General features: G+C 53.3%; 1 protein-coding gene across 16 annotated transcripts in view; it reads right to left on the bottom strand.

Moving 5' to 3' along the window:
• Positions 1-19,786, bottom strand: part of CAMK2B (calcium/calmodulin dependent protein kinase II beta) — a 95,251-nt gene that overhangs the window by 54,574 nt on the left and 20,891 nt on the right. For all 16 annotated transcript variants that reach the window (XM_082472567.1, XM_082472574.1, XM_082472572.1 and 13 more), the window contains exon 2: positions 5,915-6,009. In XM_082472567.1, the coding sequence (XP_082328693.1) occupies positions 5,915-6,009 (95 nt within the window). The remainder of the gene's footprint in view (positions 1-5,914; positions 6,010-19,786) is intronic.

The following is a 19,786-nucleotide window of genomic DNA, read 5'->3' as shown; positions in this document are numbered from 1 at the left end:
GCATGCTCAGCCGACCCTGCAATGCGGCGCCGCGTCCTCCGGTAACCCGGTTCCGCGGATTCCCCGGCGCCCGTTATCCTCTGACTCGGTCGTCTTCGCGTTTGTGGGTCGCGGGGGGCCGACAGGAAAGCGGCAGCGCCGGCTGCAGCAGGAGAGCCCCCGGTTCCTGCTGGGCGAAGGGTTCCGGGCGGGTTTGGCCGGGGTGCAGGCTCAGCCCCAGGGCCCCTAGAGGCCAGACAGCTCCTCCCTGTCCCAGCTCCGGCAGGGGTGCCTCCCAAGGCAGAAGGGGCCACACAGGCCCTGCGGAGGGGGTGGCCCCAGGCGAAGGTAGCTGGGGGTAAACTGGGCATCAGCCTGGGGGCGGGAGGAGGCTCAGAAGTGAGCCCCAGATCTCATCGTCGGTGGCCTGTCTCCTCACCTGTGCGCTGAGCCCCTCACCCGTGCCGTGAGCCCCACCTATGAAATCAGCCTCCCACCTGTGAGGTCAGCCCCCCCACCTGTGAGGTCAGCCCCCTGCCTTTGAAATCAGACCCCCACCTGTGAGATCAGGCCCCTACCTGTGAGGTCAGCCCCCCACCTTTGAAATCAGACCCCCACCTGTGAGATCAGGCCCCTACCTGAGGTCAGCCTCTCACCTATGAGGTCAGCCCCACCTGTTAGGTCAGCCTCCCACCTGTGAGGTCAGCCCCCCACCTTTGAGATCAGCCCCCTACCTGTGAGGTCAGCCCCATACCTGTGAGGTCAGCCTCCCACCTGTGAGGTCAGCCCCCCACCTTTGAGATCAGCCCCCTACCTGTGAGATCAGCCCCATACCTGTGAGGTCAGCCCCCCACCTTTGAAATCAGACCCCCACCTGTGAGATCAGGCCCCTACCTGTGAGGTCAGCCCCCCACCTGTGAGGTCAGCTCTACCTGTGAGGTCAGCCCCACACCTGTGAGGTCAGCTCTACCTGTGAGGTCAGCCCCACACCTGATCCACCCTGGGTCCTCCGCAGCTGGGTGAAATCTAGAGCCGCCTGTGTCCCAGGCTCTGCTCATTACGGCTGTGGGATCCTGAGCAAGTCTCTGCTTCTGTGGGATTTGGTTTCCTCGTCTGTGGAATGGGGCACCCACCACCGACCTCGTGAAAACTGCTGCTGAGGGTCAGGACACCATAAATGCCGAAGCCCTCGTTCCTGTGCAGGGTCCTTCCCCCGAGTTCAGCCGCAGACCGGGGTCATTTCTGGAACACCTGCTCCCTGGACGCTGGGGGCCAGTAAGTGCTAATGGAGCTCAGTGCATGGGGCTCCCTCCAAAGGCCAACGAACCAGCCCCAAGAACGGCCAACGAACCAGCCCCAAAAACAGCCACTTAGTGCGGACAGTGAGCGAGGGGAGGGGGAGGGGGACGCAGGAACAACAGGAAATCTTTTTAAGACTCATACGCCTGATGGTCTCCTTATCCCCCCACCCCGTCAATTAATTTTCCTCTAACTGATTTTGTTAACAGTAGTTTAATAATTTCTCATTATTCAGTACATTCACAGACTCTGAATGCCTCACAATCCTCTATTTAATTAAGTATTAAACTTAAAAAATCTAACTCTTACTGCCATTGGCACAAGCTGGGTATAATCTGCAGTGTCCTCGTGGCCCCAGGAACTGCCAGTTACCGGGTGGGACAGTTTTTCTGCGTCCAGCACCAGCATCCTCCTCCTGCTGCTCTACCATTGGAGGCCTTGAAGGACTAAGCCTGTCTCCTCAGCCCAGGAGTGGACACCCTCCCCGCAGGGCTGAGCGAGCCCACTCCACACTGCACTGAATATGAAGCCGGCACAAGTGGGGCCTCCCCTCTGGCCTCTGGGTCCAGTCTCCACTTCCTCACTCTCCCTCTTTCTAGGGCACTTGCCTGGCATCCTCCTCCCCAGCCATGGGCCGCTCCCCTCCACCCGCACCTTCCAGCACAACAGGTGGGGCAAGCATCTCTGAAATGGCCTTTCCGGGAAGGGAACCGGTCTGGCATCAGGACTCTCTGCTGGGAGCATGTCTGACCCTGCAGAACACAGGTGCAGGCTGCACGGTGATCACCAGGATTCAGGGAGGAGCGGTGGGCTCCAGGCCTCCCCTCCCTGCTTCCCGACCACCCTCAGGCTTCACCACGGAACTTCTCCTGAACTTGGACCTCCCAAATGCTCAGGTGCTCAGTGACCAGGGGCCTCCCCTGCAAACCCGACCCTGCAGCAAACCCTCTTCTAGACCTCACTCGACCCAGTCCCTATCCCAACTTCACACCTGGGAGACTAACCTCACTCCAGCACAGACTACCCATCTGCTCATTCAAAATCCATTCACTCAAAACATTCATTCATTCATTCAAAAACATGGAGAGCTCACCACCTGTCAGGGCCTGAGCAGGGTGTGGAAGACACAGTGGTGAATGAAACAGATGAAGTCCTGGCAGTCTCGTGGGAGAGACAGCCATAAAATAAAAACAGGGTGCTTAGGTCCCAGATTCCCACTGGAGGCTCAGGGGAAACCCCTCTGAGGAAGTGTCATCAACAGGAGTTAAGCATTTCCAGAGAGAAGGCAGGTGCAAAGGCCCTGGGGTGTACAGAACCAGAAAAGACCAAGTGCCTGAGCAGAGCTGCTGGGAGGGAAGGAGAAGACAGGGCCGAAGGCTGAGTGTCAGGCCAGATAAGAACTTTGGGTTTTATGGAGCCAGCCCCCAAAGGGTGGTAAGGAGAGGGTGGGATGTTCCTACGTGTGTTTTCCCAGGCTCTGGGCTGGGAGCTGGGAAGGCGCCGAGATGAACCCACTGCATTTGCCCTCAAGGAGCAAGTGATCAATGACGAAATGCCTAAGGTGACTGCTTCGGGACCTGGGGGTTTCCAAGCTGTATGGGAGGACCCAGGGAGGCTTCCTGGAGGAGGAGTCCTGGAGCCTGCAGGCTGGGCAGGATAGTCTGGCAAGAAATGGGGAAGAAGGCAGCGGGTGCCCTGGCAGCACCACACTCAGCCTGCTCCTTCCAAGCACCTTAGTTCTTCTCTCACCCTCACAATGCCCCTCTGAGGGAGGTAGCAGATTTATCCCAATTTTACGGCTGGGGAAACTAAGGTACAGGGTGGCTAAGTAACACGGCCAGGGTCATACAGCGAGGTGGTCAGGGCCGTGTGGCGACGAGACCAAACCCAGCAGCCTGGTTGCCCCATTGCTGGCCCACACTCAGCGTAAAGATGAGCGTCGGGGGCCCAAGACCCTCTCCCCTCACCCCTTCCGCTGCCCACTCAGCTCGGAAAGCCCCAAAAGGGGCTGGAGAGGATCAGAAGATCCCTGGGTCCCTGTATAGGGAGGTGGCCAGTTGTTTTCCGAATCCTTTTCCGTTACAGAAACATGCTGAACACTATGGGTGAAATGGCGGCCGGTCTGGGATCTGCTGCAAGATATATGGGCAGGGGTGGGAGATGCAGAGGGTTACAGTTGAAAACAAAATTGCCTGGGAGATGAAAACTGTTGTGTCGAAGCTGGGGGCTCCTTCTATCATTTTTTCTATATTTGGGGATGTTTGAAATTTTCCATAATAATGAGGTAAACAGGGGGAAAAGATGCCCAAGACGTCCACAGACCTGGGCAATGCAGGGGCCCAAGAGTAGAGGCAAAGCAGGGGGTGTCCTGGCTTCCCTGGCCCGGAAAGTGGTCCCAAGGGAAGGTGACAACAGACAAGGGCTGGCTGCTTCGATTCCAGACCAGTCCTGGCTGGCGGCGCCGCCTGCCACCATCCCACCCAGGCTGCGCCCAGCCAGGAAGGAGACGGAGGCCAGGCGCAGGGCTGACGGAGCCTCAGGTCTGCACAGCTCCGCGGAGGCGCCCTTAGCAGGGGTCTCCGGGGGCCCAGCCTCCGGGACTCAATGGCAGAAAGCAGGCTGGCTCTCAGGAAGTGGGCAGCAGGCCTGCTACTGCAGCGGCGGAAGAAAGAGCAGGTGGTAATTGTGGAGCACGCAGGGCATTTCAGACTTCCACTGCCCTTGATCCTCCCGATTTATAGAACACTTTGAGGGTAGAAACAGGGGAGCGTGAGGTTCCTTGAAAGGAGCTGCGTGATTTCATGGAAACATACCCAGGTGGTTTTCTGCCTGAGTTTCACAAACTCCTATTCATCCTTCAAGACCCATCCAACCTCCCTGTTCTGTCCCCTGTGCTCCCACCCCTCGAATGGGGCTGTAGTGGCTTGTTTGGGTGTGTTCGCTCATCACCCCGTCCTCAGTGCTGGGCACTGACTGGGAGAGGCTAGGTAAAGCTGGTGGGTGAGTGAGGGTGTCCCTCATTAGTCCACGGGACCTCTGAAGGTGGGCTCTCTCTCCTCCTGTGGCCTGGCACCAGCCTATGGAATGAAGCGGAATGTTCCTCCTGCTTTAGAAACTCCACATATGCGGACACATCCCCCCGAAAACATGACACTGGTGGCTCACCAGTGCCGCCCATCCAGTGTCAGGGAACACAGAAGCTGTCCTGCATCTGGCGGCACCATGCGTACAGCAAACGCTCGGTAAATATTAGCTTGTGCATTATTATTATGATCACAGTTTAGCTGCGGGATCTGAGCTTTCCCAACACACACGCCCCAGGGCTGTCTGGCTCGCAGACTCTTGTCTCTGTGGGGCCCTGTGTCATCCTCATCACCCGAGCACAACCAGCCCCTCGGCTAGGCTGGGACAGCAGCGCCCGCCCCTGGAAACACTCAGCCCCGAAGGCCTGGTACACAGCAGGCGCCCAAACAACACCTACACGCAGCTCAGCGAACCGCACAGCGGGCTCAGCCGCCTGCCCACACAGGCCGCCGGGCTGGAAACTGCAGACCCTACAGACGGAGGCGTTCTCAGCACCAGCCTCGGGGAGGGATTCGGGCCAGGACTGCCTACGGTCAGGGCCTCTTTGCAGAGAAAGAGCCTCTCTGTTGGCTCACATTTGTGTCTGGATGCTAAGTGGGGTCATGGGTGTGCCTGGAGGTGGGAGACCATCAGGCCAGGGGCTTAGCTTAGCTCCCTCTGCCAAGGGGGTCACCCAGCCCCTCGTTTCTGAGCTGGGGGCTGGAGATCCGTGGGCTCCCCCCAGCACAGGGGGCGGCAGTGGTGCTGCTACCTCACTGGGACGGCCCACGCCTCCACACCCACGCTGGAGGCCCCACCAGACCCCCTGCCTGGCCCCCGGCCCCCTGTCCCCTCGGTTCTGTGCTCTGACATCACCTGCTCAGAGCGGCACCCTCCACCTTGGCCTTGTCGCCCCATGTCATCCCCTGCCCCGATGTCCCGCCTCATCCCCACCACGTGGAACTCCACTGGATCCCACGAGGGCAGGGGTCTGTCCGTCTGCCCAGAACGGGCTGTCCCCCAGCAAGGGCTCTGGACGGTGCGGGATGGGGTGAGGCCACATGCCCCGGGGCCAGCACCACGCCCACCCCTGCAGACCCCCGAGCCCTCCCCAGCCTAGGCAGATGAGCCCCCACGTGCATCCCTGAGTCCGGAAGACCGGCGGGGGCTGAGTTAGGAAACGTGCCGTTCATGCCGCCCCTCAAGCATTGCCCTGTCACCCAAAGTCTTCAGGTCACCGAGTCCCCCTCTGGCCCACAGTTCTTGGGCAGACGACCTTACCTGATCACTTCAGCCACCTGGCCGCACACCTCTCCCCGTCCAGCCCTGGGGAGGTGAGGCAGGGGCTCCGCGAGCCCCCAAACCAGAGCGACTGTGCAATTCCAGATGTGAGGGTGTGCGGGTGCCTCTCCCTCCCGGCCCCATTCGGCCACGGGCACCGTTCACGTCCCACTGCGGCCACGAATCCCGCTCCATCTGTGCCCCGCTGTGAGCCACAGGCCGAGCCCTATCCCTCAGCATGGGCTCCAGCCCCGGCCCCCGGCCCACGCCAGCCAGCACAGCCATTCCCTACCTCTGGCGGATAGCTTCTTGGTGTTGATGATCTTGGCTGCATACTCATGGCCGGTGCAGAGCTTGACACAGCGTCGGACCACAGAGAAAGCCCCCCTGGGGGAGAAATGGGAAACAGAGGCAGGGAGCCCATTAATCCCCCGGTGAACACCCAGCACCCGGTCATGAGGCCCAGCCTCTGTGCGAGGAAGGGGCGCCCCTCCCCCAAACGACTCCCAGCCCACCCCGTCCAGTGCCAGCCCGGCAGGGGCCCCTTTCCCGGCAGCTGGCAGAGCCCAGCCGACCGGCACACCCAGCTCCTGCGAGACCCCCCGCCTGGGCATCCTCATGCGCCAGCTGGACCGAGGGCCTCTGGGCAAGCGTCCTCCCTCGCTCTATGCCCAGGCCTATGAGACCCAGCGAGTCCCCCCAGAGCAGTGAACCCTGGCCCGGCTCCAGACAGCGGAATAGGTTGGTGCAGCCTGCGGGGACTCGGTGAAGGTTCTGGAGGGAGGGAGAAGCATCGCATAATTAAGCTGCAAAGCTGGAGGCAAAGGCCCCCTCCCCCAGATCCTCCACCAACACTGCCCCAAGTTACAGCAGAGGTTGCAGAGTCCCATAGCAGAGGAGACATTTACACGCCCACAGCATTAGTGCTTCTGAGAGGAGAGGGGACCAGCCTGGAGAGCCAAGAGAAGGGAACCCAGGAGAGTGGGTGACCACCGCCAAGGCCATCGAGACATCCTGCATGTGGCCCCGAAACAGTGACCCTTGAGAGGAGGAAGGTTTGTAGGAGGCAGCACGGCAAGCCAGAGCCCAGAGAACAGGCCCATGTGAGTCCAGGGCAGGCATGGGGCACAGGCCGGAGGGAGCCTGGGGCCCATCAGAAGGTCCTCCACGGTATTCAACTTGTCACCACCGTCGGTTTAATTTGATTTGAGATCATCTTCGAAGAACATTAGACACAGCACGTATGAGACACAGCCGGAACGGGAAATGTCTTGGGAAGGGTCCAGACCGGAGGCCGCCAGGGAGAGGTGGGCACAAAGGCCACAGGAGGCTGAGCGCATGGGGCCAGGGGGGCTGGGGACACCCCGACCGCACGCCCCTCCCCCGCCTTCCCTCCCCAGAGGCCCTGCAGGCACAGCCTCCCCCCGACCCCCTTCATACCGCCACCCCAGAGCCCTGCCTCCCACGCAGCCTGAGAAGCCCACCAGCTGCCCGAACCCGGACTCTGGGCCACAGGAAAGCAGCGTCTTAAACAAAGAACGCTTTTTTGCTCTAATCCTGTTTGAGATTAAAACTTCATTAAGACAGACTATTCACTTCCTTGGAAAAAAATAAAAATTACACTAAATCTATTTGAACATTTTCTTAACAACCCAGGTCTTTATGATCCCTAGCTGTGCTCAGAGCTATATCTTTGCTTTTCCAAAATCAGCCAGGGAACTGGGCAGCGGCTGCCTCTGCGGGACGGGGAGCCAGGGGTCAGGCGGGGGGCACACAATTCACTCTACATCCTCTGTCCTGTGTGATTTTCTCACTATGTGCATGGGTTACGTTCTCAAAATATTATTATTTTTTTATTTTAAGAAAAAAAAGTAAAGAAAGGATGACTTTTTTTTTTTTTTTTTTTTTTTTTTTTGGACCGGTGAGACTAGCTTGGGAGAGAGTGTGGTGAGGGGGAAAGGCCACAGGCTTCGAGCAGGTCTGGGTTCAAATCCTGCTCCGCACCGGGTTGCACCCTATGAGCCTCAGTTTCCCCATCCATCTAAGGAGCAGGAAAGGCTCTCAGAGCCACTGCGAGGGCTCAGCAAGGCTCCCACGTGGCTGTCCGCCCGAGGCTGCACTGGCCTCATCCTCACCAGCCCAGCCCAGCCCACCCCTGGTCTTCGAATCCGCTTCCTGCCCAGGAGGGCGGAGGGTATCACACGTACAGGGCTGAGCCGCCACCCTTCGAGCTCTGGCCCCCAAAGGGCACGGACAACCAAGCTCTGGCTCACAAGCCTCCTTGGGATAGAGCTTCCTATGCCAGAATCCGACCCCACGATGCTGGAAGTTCCAAACAGCCAGAGGGCTGCTTCCAGCATGGTGGGCGCCAGGCGAGGCACCAAGGGGCCCTAAGGTGAGCTCGTCCCTGGAGGGGGGAAGGGACCCACACAGCCTGTCCACCGGCTGCTGTCCCGCCAGGGTAAGTACAGGCCTAAGCGACAGGGAGCCGGGAATCCTCCCTGGCGCACGGCAGGATGCGCGTAAATAAAGTGAACGAGAGCCGACAGCCAGATGGACGACCCTGGACAGGCTGCCCCACTGCCCCACATCTTGCAGTTCCGACCCTGCTCTCTCCTCCGCAGAAGGCTCTGGGTTGGTGATGAGGGCAGCGCCAAGCGGGCAGGAGCCAGACGCTGGAGGAAACCAGCAAGGCGGCAGGCACAGCCCCCGGCGTCCAGCAAGCGCTCAACAATGGCGCTCGTAGGTAGCACTCAGGCTGGCACAGGGCCTGCTCTTGGACGCAGGCCTTCCTCTCCCGGAGTCCTGCCTGCCGGGTGCGGGGGAGGGCACCTCTGGAAGTCCCTCTGGGGTAGGGCTTCTCCTGCCCCTGCTGCCCGGCCTGAAGAGAAGTTCTAGAAAGAGCTGCCCGACCCCCGGGCCCGGCCAGCCCACCCTGGTCTGCCACGGGGCACCTGCACTCCAATGCCCGTCAGCTATGAGGGGGAACCTGGGCCGGCCTGGGGTGAGGCTGGGCCGGAAGCAGGCAGGAGCAGCCGGGCCCCTGGGGAGCCCTCAGAGCTCAGTCTCCCAGCTGCAGACACGTGGAAGTCGCCAGGAAAGCTTGGCCAGGCGCCTGGGGAAGCTCACGAGTTAGAGGGCTCTCCGTGACTTAACTACCCGGAGGGAGAGTGCAGGGAAGAGGCTCGGCCCCCGATGACCACTGCCCCTCGGGCAGCCCCTCGGCTCCCCTCTTCCATCCTTGAAGCCAGCCTCTCGGTCACTACCATCCCCCAGTCTCCTCCCACCCCCACCCCCGGCATCCGCCCCCTTCCTGGCCACTCTGCTAGATAGTCGAGGCCGATCACAGGGAAGCCCCCCAGAAGTGCCAGCGTGCCGAAAAGCACGTGCCGTGCGGGCCATGGGCTGGGGGCCCCCGACACCTTGAACATCACAGACAACAGTGAGGCCACTGTGACCACCTTCCCTCAGAACTCACAGCATCTGCCCCCCGGAAACTTACAGTCACTGAGACAACAACACAGACAAAGGGCCCAGGTCTGTATCCTAAGCGCATCCCCACGGCCACCAGGCAAACTCCTTCGCATCCTTCAAGACTCAATTCAATACCTCCTCTCAGAAATCTTTCCCAGCTCCCACAGGAAGTCAGCTTGGTCTCCTCTGGACGCCAGACGCTGCACGTGTCTCGGCTCACTTTGCCCACTTTATTATAATTATTCATCTGTCCGTTTCTGGCCCTACGCTGTGGCTCGCCACATGCAATCAGGGATGCTGGGGTCAGGCACAGTGTCCAGACTGTGATAAGAGAGTAAGGACTGACCTACAAGCACCACCAGTCAACTGTGGAGAGTGGAGATGCTGGACCTCAGCACGTGTCAGGCCAGCGGGACAAGAAGGGGCAGCCTTCTGGAAGGACAGGGAGAGCCCGGGATGGGGCAGACTGTGGACCGCAGGCCAGCAGGAGAGGGTCACCTCCCGAGGCTTCCCTGGATGAGTGGGGGACATCTGTGGAAGGGTGGGAGCGTCTGTAGGTGGGGGGATGTCTCCTATGGAGCGGAGGCCATGGGGCCCCCGATCAAAGCAGGAGGCTCCCCACCGTACCCACAGATAGGCTGCGATGAAGATGCAGAAGCACAGACAGGGCCGACAGTGGACTGCATCCAGGTGGGCCCTGCCTGCGCTGCCCGGCACTCCGACCGTCCACGAACGGCGTGGCGGGTGGTGGCCGGCTGCAGGGTCAGGAAGGCCACCTGGAGCAAGGCCACCCAGCGCAGCTGGCGGGGGAGAGGCCAGGAAGTGGGGGTCTGGGTGCGGGTGAAGGTCAGGGAGGAGAGTGGGGAAGAGGGTGGGCCTGGTGGGGGGACCCCCTGAACCTCGAGGTCGCCGCACGATGCCCGGTGTGGCACATCCTGCTGCACTCGAGTTTAGAGTGGTCTGAATAACGTGTTCAGAGGAGGAGGCTCCCGGGCACCAAGCATGTCATGGGGCTTTTAAAAATCAGGTAAAGCTAATGAAAGGAAGAAAATACTCTTTCAGTCCTTGCTGGCTGGCGGATCAGAAAGCTCTCTCCTGTCTACTGTGGGACCACAACACCAGAGAGGCCGGCCAGAGAGAGGGGGAAGTTAACTCCAGAGCTGCCTGGGGTCTGGTCTGCTGCAGGTGGGCGCCCAGCACTGCTGTGGCCGCGTGGACCCACGGTGGCACTCGAGGGTCAGTCTCTCGCCAGCGAAAGGGGTGACTGGCCCCTGCACACCGGGCAGACGCAGTGAGCCAGCCAGTGGCTCCCCGTCCCCTTTACTCTCTCTTTGCTCCCCGTCCAACCTGGGGCCATGCCTCTGAGCTGCCCCCGTGCCCACCCACCCGCCCACCCGCTGCCACCTGGAACTTGCCCCTGACATTGATTACCTGCAGCCCGCACGGAGGCCCCCACTACGCCTGCTTTGGGGACCTGTCCCCTCCCTGCTCTGTTGGCCGAGCCCAGCTGCCCAGCCTGCCCTCTGCCCGCTGCCCGCTGAGCCGAGCTGGCGTTGGTGGGAGAGGCTGATGGGGCGGGAGGTTCCGGTCTCGCCCTGTCCCCGTGGTGGGGACTGCAGAATAGAACACGGAAGCGCTGACCGTGGATGCTGTTCTCGGGACCCTGCATCCTGGTCCTGGGGCTGCAGGGCTTCCGCATGAGCGTCACACGCAGCACGTGCAGAGGTCCTGGCACGGAGCGGGCGTCAGAATCGTGTAACCCGGGGAGCCCCTACCTCTGCTTCTCAGCGGCCGCTCCGCGCTTGCAGTGCATCCCTCCCAGTAGACATTCCAGGGACGTGGCAGCTCCTCTCCACCGCCCCCATCCCTGGCTCCAGCCCTGCACCCGACTCGGGCTCTCTCCTCCCAGTCCCGGCCTCGCAGGCACCTGCCTGCCTGCCACCAGGGCTGCGAGCTGTTTGCACAGCCCAGCGGCAGACACACCCGGTGGCCAAACAACCCGGGAGATCCCGTCCACACTCTGCTAACTCAGATGCTCGGGAGCGGGAATTCCTGACAGCCAGCCAGAGCCAAGGGCCCGCGGCTCAGACCCGTCCACGGCCCCAGAGCCAAGGGCCCGCGGCTCAGACCCGTCCACGGCCTTCTTAACCTTTAGAGCCAAAAGCAGCCAGGAGTCCTGAGGGAAAGAAAAGGACCAAAGCCTCGTTCATCTGTTTTGTAAAGGCTCCCACACAGGTTGAGCGCAGGGGTGCCCGCTCAGTGAAAACAGCCCTCCTGGCCCCCGACTCCCCAGGCAGATCCACACAAGAAGATCTTTCTGGAACTGGCGGAGCAGGCAGCAGAGGCACTTGGCTGGTCCGACAGTTTTATTTACCGCGTTAATTAACACATGGATGTTCTGAACCAGCCTGAGGCCGTGTACCTCCATTCTGCCCAGCCTGGGCCGCCCCAAGTGGGCTCGGCTGAGGAGGGTCTGGGCCAGCGCTCGGGGGCGGGTAGCGGGGTAGCGGGGAGGACAGCCCAGCAGACACGCTCGCTCACCACACCAGGCCCTTCGCTTGCTTGGATTTGTGGATTTAAACTAAATCAAGCTGCTGCTTATTTGTGTGTTAGCAAAAATTTTTTTTCTACCTTCGATTAAAATGATGGGGGAGGTGCCTTTATATTTTTAATCTGGACCTAAGCAATTTGGTAGAAAATAGGAACTTCTACATGAGGTTGTTGTGGGGTTTTTTTTTCTTGCTTATAATAACAATTTTAAAAACAGAATCCCTGCTCGCAGCAGAAAATGGAGTAAACAAGTGGTTTCAATAGAGCGAGTAGAAACCGCCTCCATCTCTGTAACCCGTTGCTGGCGTCCCACGATGTTCTGATGTGTCTCCAGTGAGGTCTACACCACAGGAAGGCTTTCCTCTTCAACACTCAGGAGCCTCTTGCCGTTTCCATTCTGCTTTTCCCTCTCACTACTTTCCCACCCTGTGAACGACTCTTCCACGGCACGATCTGGCAGCTACATACTGCTTCACTGGTGGACGCCGTCCGGGGACACCAGGAGGGCATGGGACCCTCCCCAGGCTCCCCGGCCTCGGGGTTAGAGCCGGTGAGGGGAGTGTGCTGGGGATCTGGGCAAGCACGTGCCACGCTGGGCAGGAGCATGAGGTCCCAGTACAAGAGCGATGTCCAGAGCGCAGGCCCATGAGGGATGCCCAGCATCCACCAACAGGACGGCACACAGAGCTCAGGGGACCGCGTCCCACTCCTGCCCAGGACCCAGAACGTCCTGGGTTCCAGAACAGGGCCTGAAGTAGACAGACTAGAGACCGACACTGGACAACATTTAATCCCTGTGGTCTCTGCAGCATCCTGGCATGCCTTTTATCAGTGCGTGAGTTCCTGCTTTGTGTTTGGCCTCTTATATTTAACATCACTTCACACGCAATTCCCACTCTCTGACCTAGATCGCATACTTGTCATCTTCACTGTAGAGAACGTTCCTTCCATGGGTAGCCGAGTGCTTCCTTGATTGGCAGGCATTTGGGGTATTTCCAATTTCCCTGCTTGTAAATGCCTGCCGTAAACATCTCGGTTATTTCTGTAGAGTTTATTTCCAAAGGCACAATCGCTGGGTGATTTACAACCACACCAGCGATGAAAACGCCAGCTCTTGCCACTTCCCCAAAGTCCGACCCTGGCCTTTCCAAGGTCCTTCCTTGGAATCCTGGCAGCTCCCCGGCCCCGACCTCTGAGCCTGGGCCATAAATTCAAGTCATAAGTCATCCATGCTGTGCTAGGGTACTGGGGCCACCACAACACAGTACATGGGCTGAGCAGCTGAAACAACAGAGATCGTCCCACAGTTCTGGAGGCCAGAAGTCCAAGACCAACGTGCTGGCAGGGTCGGTTCCTTCTGAGGCTGTGAGGGAGACACTGTCCCAGGCCTCTCTCCAGCTTCTGGGGTTTTGCTGGTGATCCCTGGGGCTCCTTGGCTTGTAGAAGCATCACCCCCAGATCTGCCTTCATGTTCACATGGCATTCTCCCTGTGTGTCTCTGCCCAAATTTCCCCTTTTCATAAGGACACAGTCTTAACTGGATGAGGGCCCACCCTCCACCTTAACTAATTACATCTACGCAACCTTATTTCCAGATGAGGTCGCATTCTGAGGTATGGGGGTTAGGAGTCAACATCTGAATTTTGAGGAGACACAATTCAACCCATAGCACATGCTGACCCCCAACTCTGCCTTATGGAGTTTGCCACTGTGTGGACCAAACATTTCCCAAATGACCATCATCAAATATTAGCTCCACAGGATGTTCACAGATGTTAGGTACAAAGGGGGTTCTGTGGGCAAAAAAGTTTAGAAACCAGTAAGTTAAAATGTTTTCCTTCCTTCCTTCCTTCCCTCCTTCTTTCCTTCCTTTTTTACTGCAGGACTTCCCAGGGCCTTTAACATGGTCATCTGTACTGTGAATTTCCAACCAGTGAGTATGAGGTACAGGCTTTCCCTGACTTCTTTGACCAGAGAAATCTCTTTTTTTTTTTTTTTTGGTCTTCATTGTTTTACTTTTATTTTTTTTAACATCTCTATTGGAGTATAATTGCTTTACAGTGGTGTGTTAGTTTCTGCTGTATAACAAAGTGAATCAGCTATACATATACATACATCCCCATATCTCCTCCCTCTTGCATCTCCCTTCCACCCTCCCTATCCCACCCCTCTAGGTGGTCACAAAGCACCGAGCTGATCTCCCTGTGCTATGCAGCTGCTTCCCACTAGCTACCTATTTTACATTTGGTAGTGCCTATATGTCCATGCCACTCTCTCACTTTGTCCCAGCTTACCCTTCCCCCTCCCCGTGCCCTCAAGACCAGAGAAATCTTTACCCAAACAAGTCTCAACTGGGCCAAGAGCCGGGGGCAGGGAGGGCTTCTAGTCTAAGGGCTCAACTCCGAGTGCATCCACCAACAAAGAAACAAATGGCCAACGTGGGACGGAAATGCCACCTGAGGACACCCCCCCAAACACAAGAACAGCAGCGCTGCCCACGGAGTCTGTGGGTGCATCTCAGACGGAGGAAACCCCAGCGTGGCCCCCTCTTCTCCCTGCCTGCCCCTTGGAACAGGGCACCCAGGCCATGGCGGCCGCTCCTCCCATCGGAAGCCCCCTCCCCAACCACGCGGGCATCAAGGTCCCCCCACTGCCCTCCTCCCAGACACCCTGGGGAGCAGGGCTTCATCTGGAAGAGCCAAGAACGTCAGCTCAGAGAGCACGTTTTCTTCCATTTCTGACAATGCTGGGAGCAGGTGGAACGCTCCGTGAGCAGAGTGGGGAGCCGTGTCCTGACCACGTAAGGCTTATGACAAAAGGCACCCTACATCCTAATGAGATTTAGATATCAACGACCACAAAGGGTAATCCTTTCACATTTCTCATGCGTTCACGTCATCATTGTTACTTTATACAGTCACGTCAAGTTTGTGCGTCCTACACAGATGAGAATAGCCCGACTCTGACGCTTGTCCATGACACCGTGTTGCTCTTAAACCTCTCGGGCCTCACACCCCACACGGTCACCCTCAGTACCGCCCAGATCCACCACCCCTCCCCGCCATAGCGGGGTCGCCTGAGTCCCCGTTCCACCGGGTACAGACATCCTTGAGAAGCTTCCTGGAGGGCTCAAGGCAGCAAAGCCAACAGGAACAAGAGGGTGGGCACCAGCCCAGGGGACACAGTGGGATGTGAAGGAAGTGGGACTCACTGGGATTACTGAGTGGGTACAGAGTTATTGTTTGGGGTGATGAAAAAGTTCTGAAAATGGGGAGTGGTGACAGTTACACAACACTGTGAATATACTTGATGGCACTAAACTCTACATTTAACAATGGTTAAAATGGTAAATTTTATGTTATGTATATTTTACCACAATGAAAAAAAAGTCAAAGGATGGAGAAAGATATACCATATTGATCTCAGACAGAGCAGACTTGAGCAAGGAAAGTTACCAGGGACAAAGAGGGATTTCACATCATGATAAGGGGGTCATTTCTCTAAGACATAACAATCCTTAGCATGTATACCCCCAGCAGCAGAATGACAAACTACATGAGGCAAAACTGAAAGACCTGTAAGGAAAAGTAGGTGAATCCACTAGTACGCTTGGAAACTCCAGCACACCTCTATCAGAAATGCACAGACCCAGCAGGCAGAAATTTGGGAAGGACACAGTAGAACTGAAAAGCACCATCTATCAACTGGATGTAATTAACATCTAGAGATGACTTCATCCAACAACAGCAGAACACACATTCTTCTCAAGCTCACGTGAACTTTCACTAAGATAGAGCACATTCTGGGCCATAAAACACCCTTAACAAATTTATAAGAAAAGAAATAATACAAAGTATGCTCTCAGATCACAATGGAATTAAATTGGAAATGGAAAACGAACAGATAGCTGGAAAACCCCAAAATACATGGGGATTAAACAACATACTTCCAAATAACGCAAGAGTCAAAGAAGAAATCTCAACAGCATCACCTCTTGGGTAAGGAGGTTAATGATAGAGGGATATGAATCAGGGAAAAGGTCAGTGGGTCAAGTTTACCTTCTTGTCCTGGGTTTTTAGGTGCAGGGGTGTTTCACATTATTTTTTAAATGGAAAATCTTCTACGTGTAATATTTTACAATTTACAAACATTTAAAAATAAAAACTATGGAATAAATTACACAGTAAAATAAAAAAGAAGAAGAAACCTCAAAAGAAAATTTTAAACATTTTAACAAAATGAAAACGAAAATAAAGCTTATCAAAATTGTGGAATGCAGTAAAAAAAAGTGCTTAGAAAAAAATTATACCATTGAATGCATATATTAGGAAAGAAGATTTTAAAATCAATAATCTAAGTTTCCACCTTAGGCGACTAGAAATAAGAAGAGCAAATTAAGTTCAAAGTAACTAGAAGAAAAGACATAATAAAAGTTAGAGCAGAAATAAATGACATTGAAAACAGGAAATCAACAGAGAAAAATCAATGAAACCAAAAGCTGTTCTTTGAAAAGATCCATAAAGTTGACAAGCCTTTAGCCAGGCTAAGATACCAAGAGAGAGGACACAAACATCAGAAATGAAAGAGGGGCCATCACTACTGATCCCTTGGAAATTAAAAGGATAATTAAGAAATACTATGAACAACTCTATGTCCACAAACTTGATGAAACCTAGATGAAATGGACCAATTCCTTGAAAGACACAATTTGCCAAAACTCTCACAAGAAGAAATAGACCAGAACAACAAATACTGTATTATATCATTTATGTGTGGAATCTAAAAAATAAAACAAACAAATGAATATAACAAAACACAGATTCACAGATATAGAGAACAAGCTAGTGGTTACCAGTGGGGAGAAGGAAGGGGGAGGGGCAAGATAAGGGTAGGGGATAACAAACTACTGTTTATAAAATGGATAAGTTACAAGGATATATTGTACAGCACAGGGAATACAGCCAATATTTTATAAGAACTTTAAATGGAGTATAATCTGTAAAAATTCTGAATCACTATATTATACACCTAGAACTAATATAATATTGGAAATTAACTGTACCTCAATTTTAAAAAGTAAAAAAAAAAATAAAAGAAATAGACAATTTGAATAGACCTATACCTATTAAAGAAGTTGAATCAATAATAACATTACAAGAAAATTACAGATCAATATTTCTCACGAACATAGATGCAAAAACCCTCAACAAAATATTAGCAAATTGAATCCACCAATGTATAAATAGAATTATACGCCATGACCAAGTAGGATTTATCCCAGTTGTGCAAGCCTGGCTGGTTCAACATTTGAAAACCAATTAATGTAATGTATCACATCAACTGACTTAAAAAGAAAATCACATGATCATATTAATAGATGCAGAAAAAGCATTTGACAAAATCCAACACCCATTCATAATAAAAACTCTCAGCAAACTAGGAACAGAGGGGAACTTTCTCAACTTGATAAAGAGCATTGTATTAGTCAACTCAGGCTGATAACAAAATATTATAGACCGGGTGGCTTAAACAAGAGAAATTTATTTATTTTCTCATAGTTCTGGAGGTTGGAAGTCCAAGATCAAGGTCCGGCAGGGTTTGGTTTCTTATGTGAGCTCTCTTCTCTTGACTTGTAGGTGGCCACCATCTTGCTGTGCGCTAACCTGGCTTTTCCTCAGTGCGTACGTATGGAGAAAGAGCAAAGTGTCTGGTGTCTCTTCCTATAAGGACACTAATCCTATCAGATCAGAGCCCCACTGTTATGTCCTCTTTTAACCTTAATTACCTCCTAAATAACCAATCTCTAAATACAGTCACATGGGGGGGGTAGGGCTTCAACCTATGAATTTGGGGGGGCACACAATTCAGTCCGCAGCAAGCATTTCCCAAAAACCTACAACTAACATCATATTTTTGGTGAGAAAGTAGGTGCTTTTCCTCTAAGTTCAGAAACAAGGCAAGAATGTCCCTTCTCACCATTCTTTTTCAACATCATACTGGAAGTCTCAGCTAATGCAGTAAGACAAGAAAAGGAAATAAAAGGTATACAGACTGGAAAGGAAAATATAAAACTGTCTTTCTTCCCAGATGATATGATTATCTATGTAGAAAATCCCCAAAGAATTGACCAAAGAACTCCTGGAACTAATAAATGATTATAGCAAGGTTGAAGGATACAAGATTAATACACAAAAGTCAATTTCTTTTCTATATATCAGCAATGAGCGAGTGGAATTTGAAAGTATTTGAAGGAATTTGAAAATACTATTTACATTAGCGCCAAAAAATGAAATACTTAGGTATAAATCAACAAAATATGTACAAGGTCTATACTGATGAATTAAATCAAAGAAGAACTAAATAAATGGAGAGATATCCCACGCATGAATAGGAAGACTCGATATTGTCACAATATCTGTTCTTTCCAAGTTGATCTATACATTCAATGTAATCCAAATCAGAATCCCAACAAGATATTTTACGGCTATCGACAAACTGATTCTAAAGTTTATACGGAGAGGCAAAAATTGCTTCTCGGCCTTTTGGCTAAGATCAAGTGTAGCAGACAGAGAGGCAAAAGACCCATAATGGCCAACACAATATTGTTGAGAAGAACAGAGTTAGAGGATTGACACGACCCGACTTCAAGACTGTAAAGCTACGGTAATCAAGACGGTGTGGTTTGGTAAAAGAATAGACAATAGATCAATGGAACAGAATAGACAGCCCAGAAATAGGCCCACACAAATAGTCAACCAATTTTTGACAAAGGAGTAAAGGCAATTCAAGGAAGAAAAGATTGTCTTTTCAAAAAATGGTGCTTGCTATGGACTGAACGTTTGTGTCCATGCCCACCCCCGGCCCCCCACCACCAAATTCATATGTTGAAATCCTAACCCCAATTGGACAGTATTAAGAGGTGAGGGCTTTGGGAGGTGATTAGGTCATGAGAGCAGAGCCCTCATTAACAAGACTAATGCTTTATAAAAAAGACCCCAGATAAATCTTTCCATCCCTTCTGCCATGTGAGGACACAGGGGAAAGATGACCATCTAGGAAGCAGGCTTCACCAGACCCTGAATCTGCCAGAGCCATGATCTTGGACTTGAAGTTCCTAGAACTGTGAGAAATAAATATTTGTTGTTTATAAGCCACCCAGTTTATGGTATTTTGGCTATAGCAGCCTGAACAGTCTAAGACAGTACTGGAACTACTGGACATGCAGATGCCAAAAAATGAATCTAGACACAGACCTTACACCTTTCACAAAAATTAACTCAGAATGGATCATAGACCTAAATGTAAGATGCAAAACTATAAAAGTCCTAGAAGGTATCACAGGAGAAAATTTAGGTGACCTTGGGTTTGGCAATGACTTTTTCAGATACAACACCAAAAGCATGATCCATGAAAGAAAGAATCGATAAGCTGGGCTTCATTATAATAAAAAACTTCTGCTCTGTGAAAGATGGGGTAAGCAAATGAGAAGACAGGCCACAGATGGGAGAAAATATTTGCAAAACACATATCTGATTAAGGACTTGTATCCAAAATATACAAAGAACTCTTAAAATGCAACAATAATAAAAAGCACAACCAAACAACCTGATTAAAAATAGGCCAAAGACCTTAACAGACACCTCACCACGGAAGGTATACAGATGGCAAATAATCATATGACAAGATGCTCCTTATCATATGTCATCAAATCCAAATTAAAACAACGAGATACCACCGCAAACCTATTAGAATGGACAAAATCCAGAACACAGACACCACCACGTGCTGGTGAGGATGTGGAGCAACGGGAACTCTCACTCACTGCTGGTGGGAATGCAACATGGTGCAGCTGCTTTGGGAGACAGTTTGGCAGTTTCTAACAAAACTAAACATACTCTTACCATATGATCCAGCCATCATGCTCCCTGGTATTTACCCAACGGAGTTGAAAACTTATGTCCATACAAAAGCTTGCACACAAATGGTTAGAGTAGGTGTATTCATAATCGCCAGAACTTAAAAGCAACCAAGACATCCTTCAGTAGACTGAATGGATAAATAAGCTGTGCAAACTCCAGACAAGGGAATATTATTCAGCACTAAAAAGAAATGAGCTATCAAGTCACAAAAAGACATGAAG

Source organism: Balaenoptera physalus (assembly GCF_965194825.1).
Source record: "Balaenoptera physalus genome assembly, chromosome: 8".
NCBI classification, from domain to species: domain Eukaryota; kingdom Metazoa; phylum Chordata; class Mammalia; order Artiodactyla; family Balaenopteridae; genus Balaenoptera; species Balaenoptera physalus.
The sequence above is the reverse complement of the archived record's forward strand: the minus strand, read 5'-3'. Positions and strand labels throughout refer to the sequence as shown.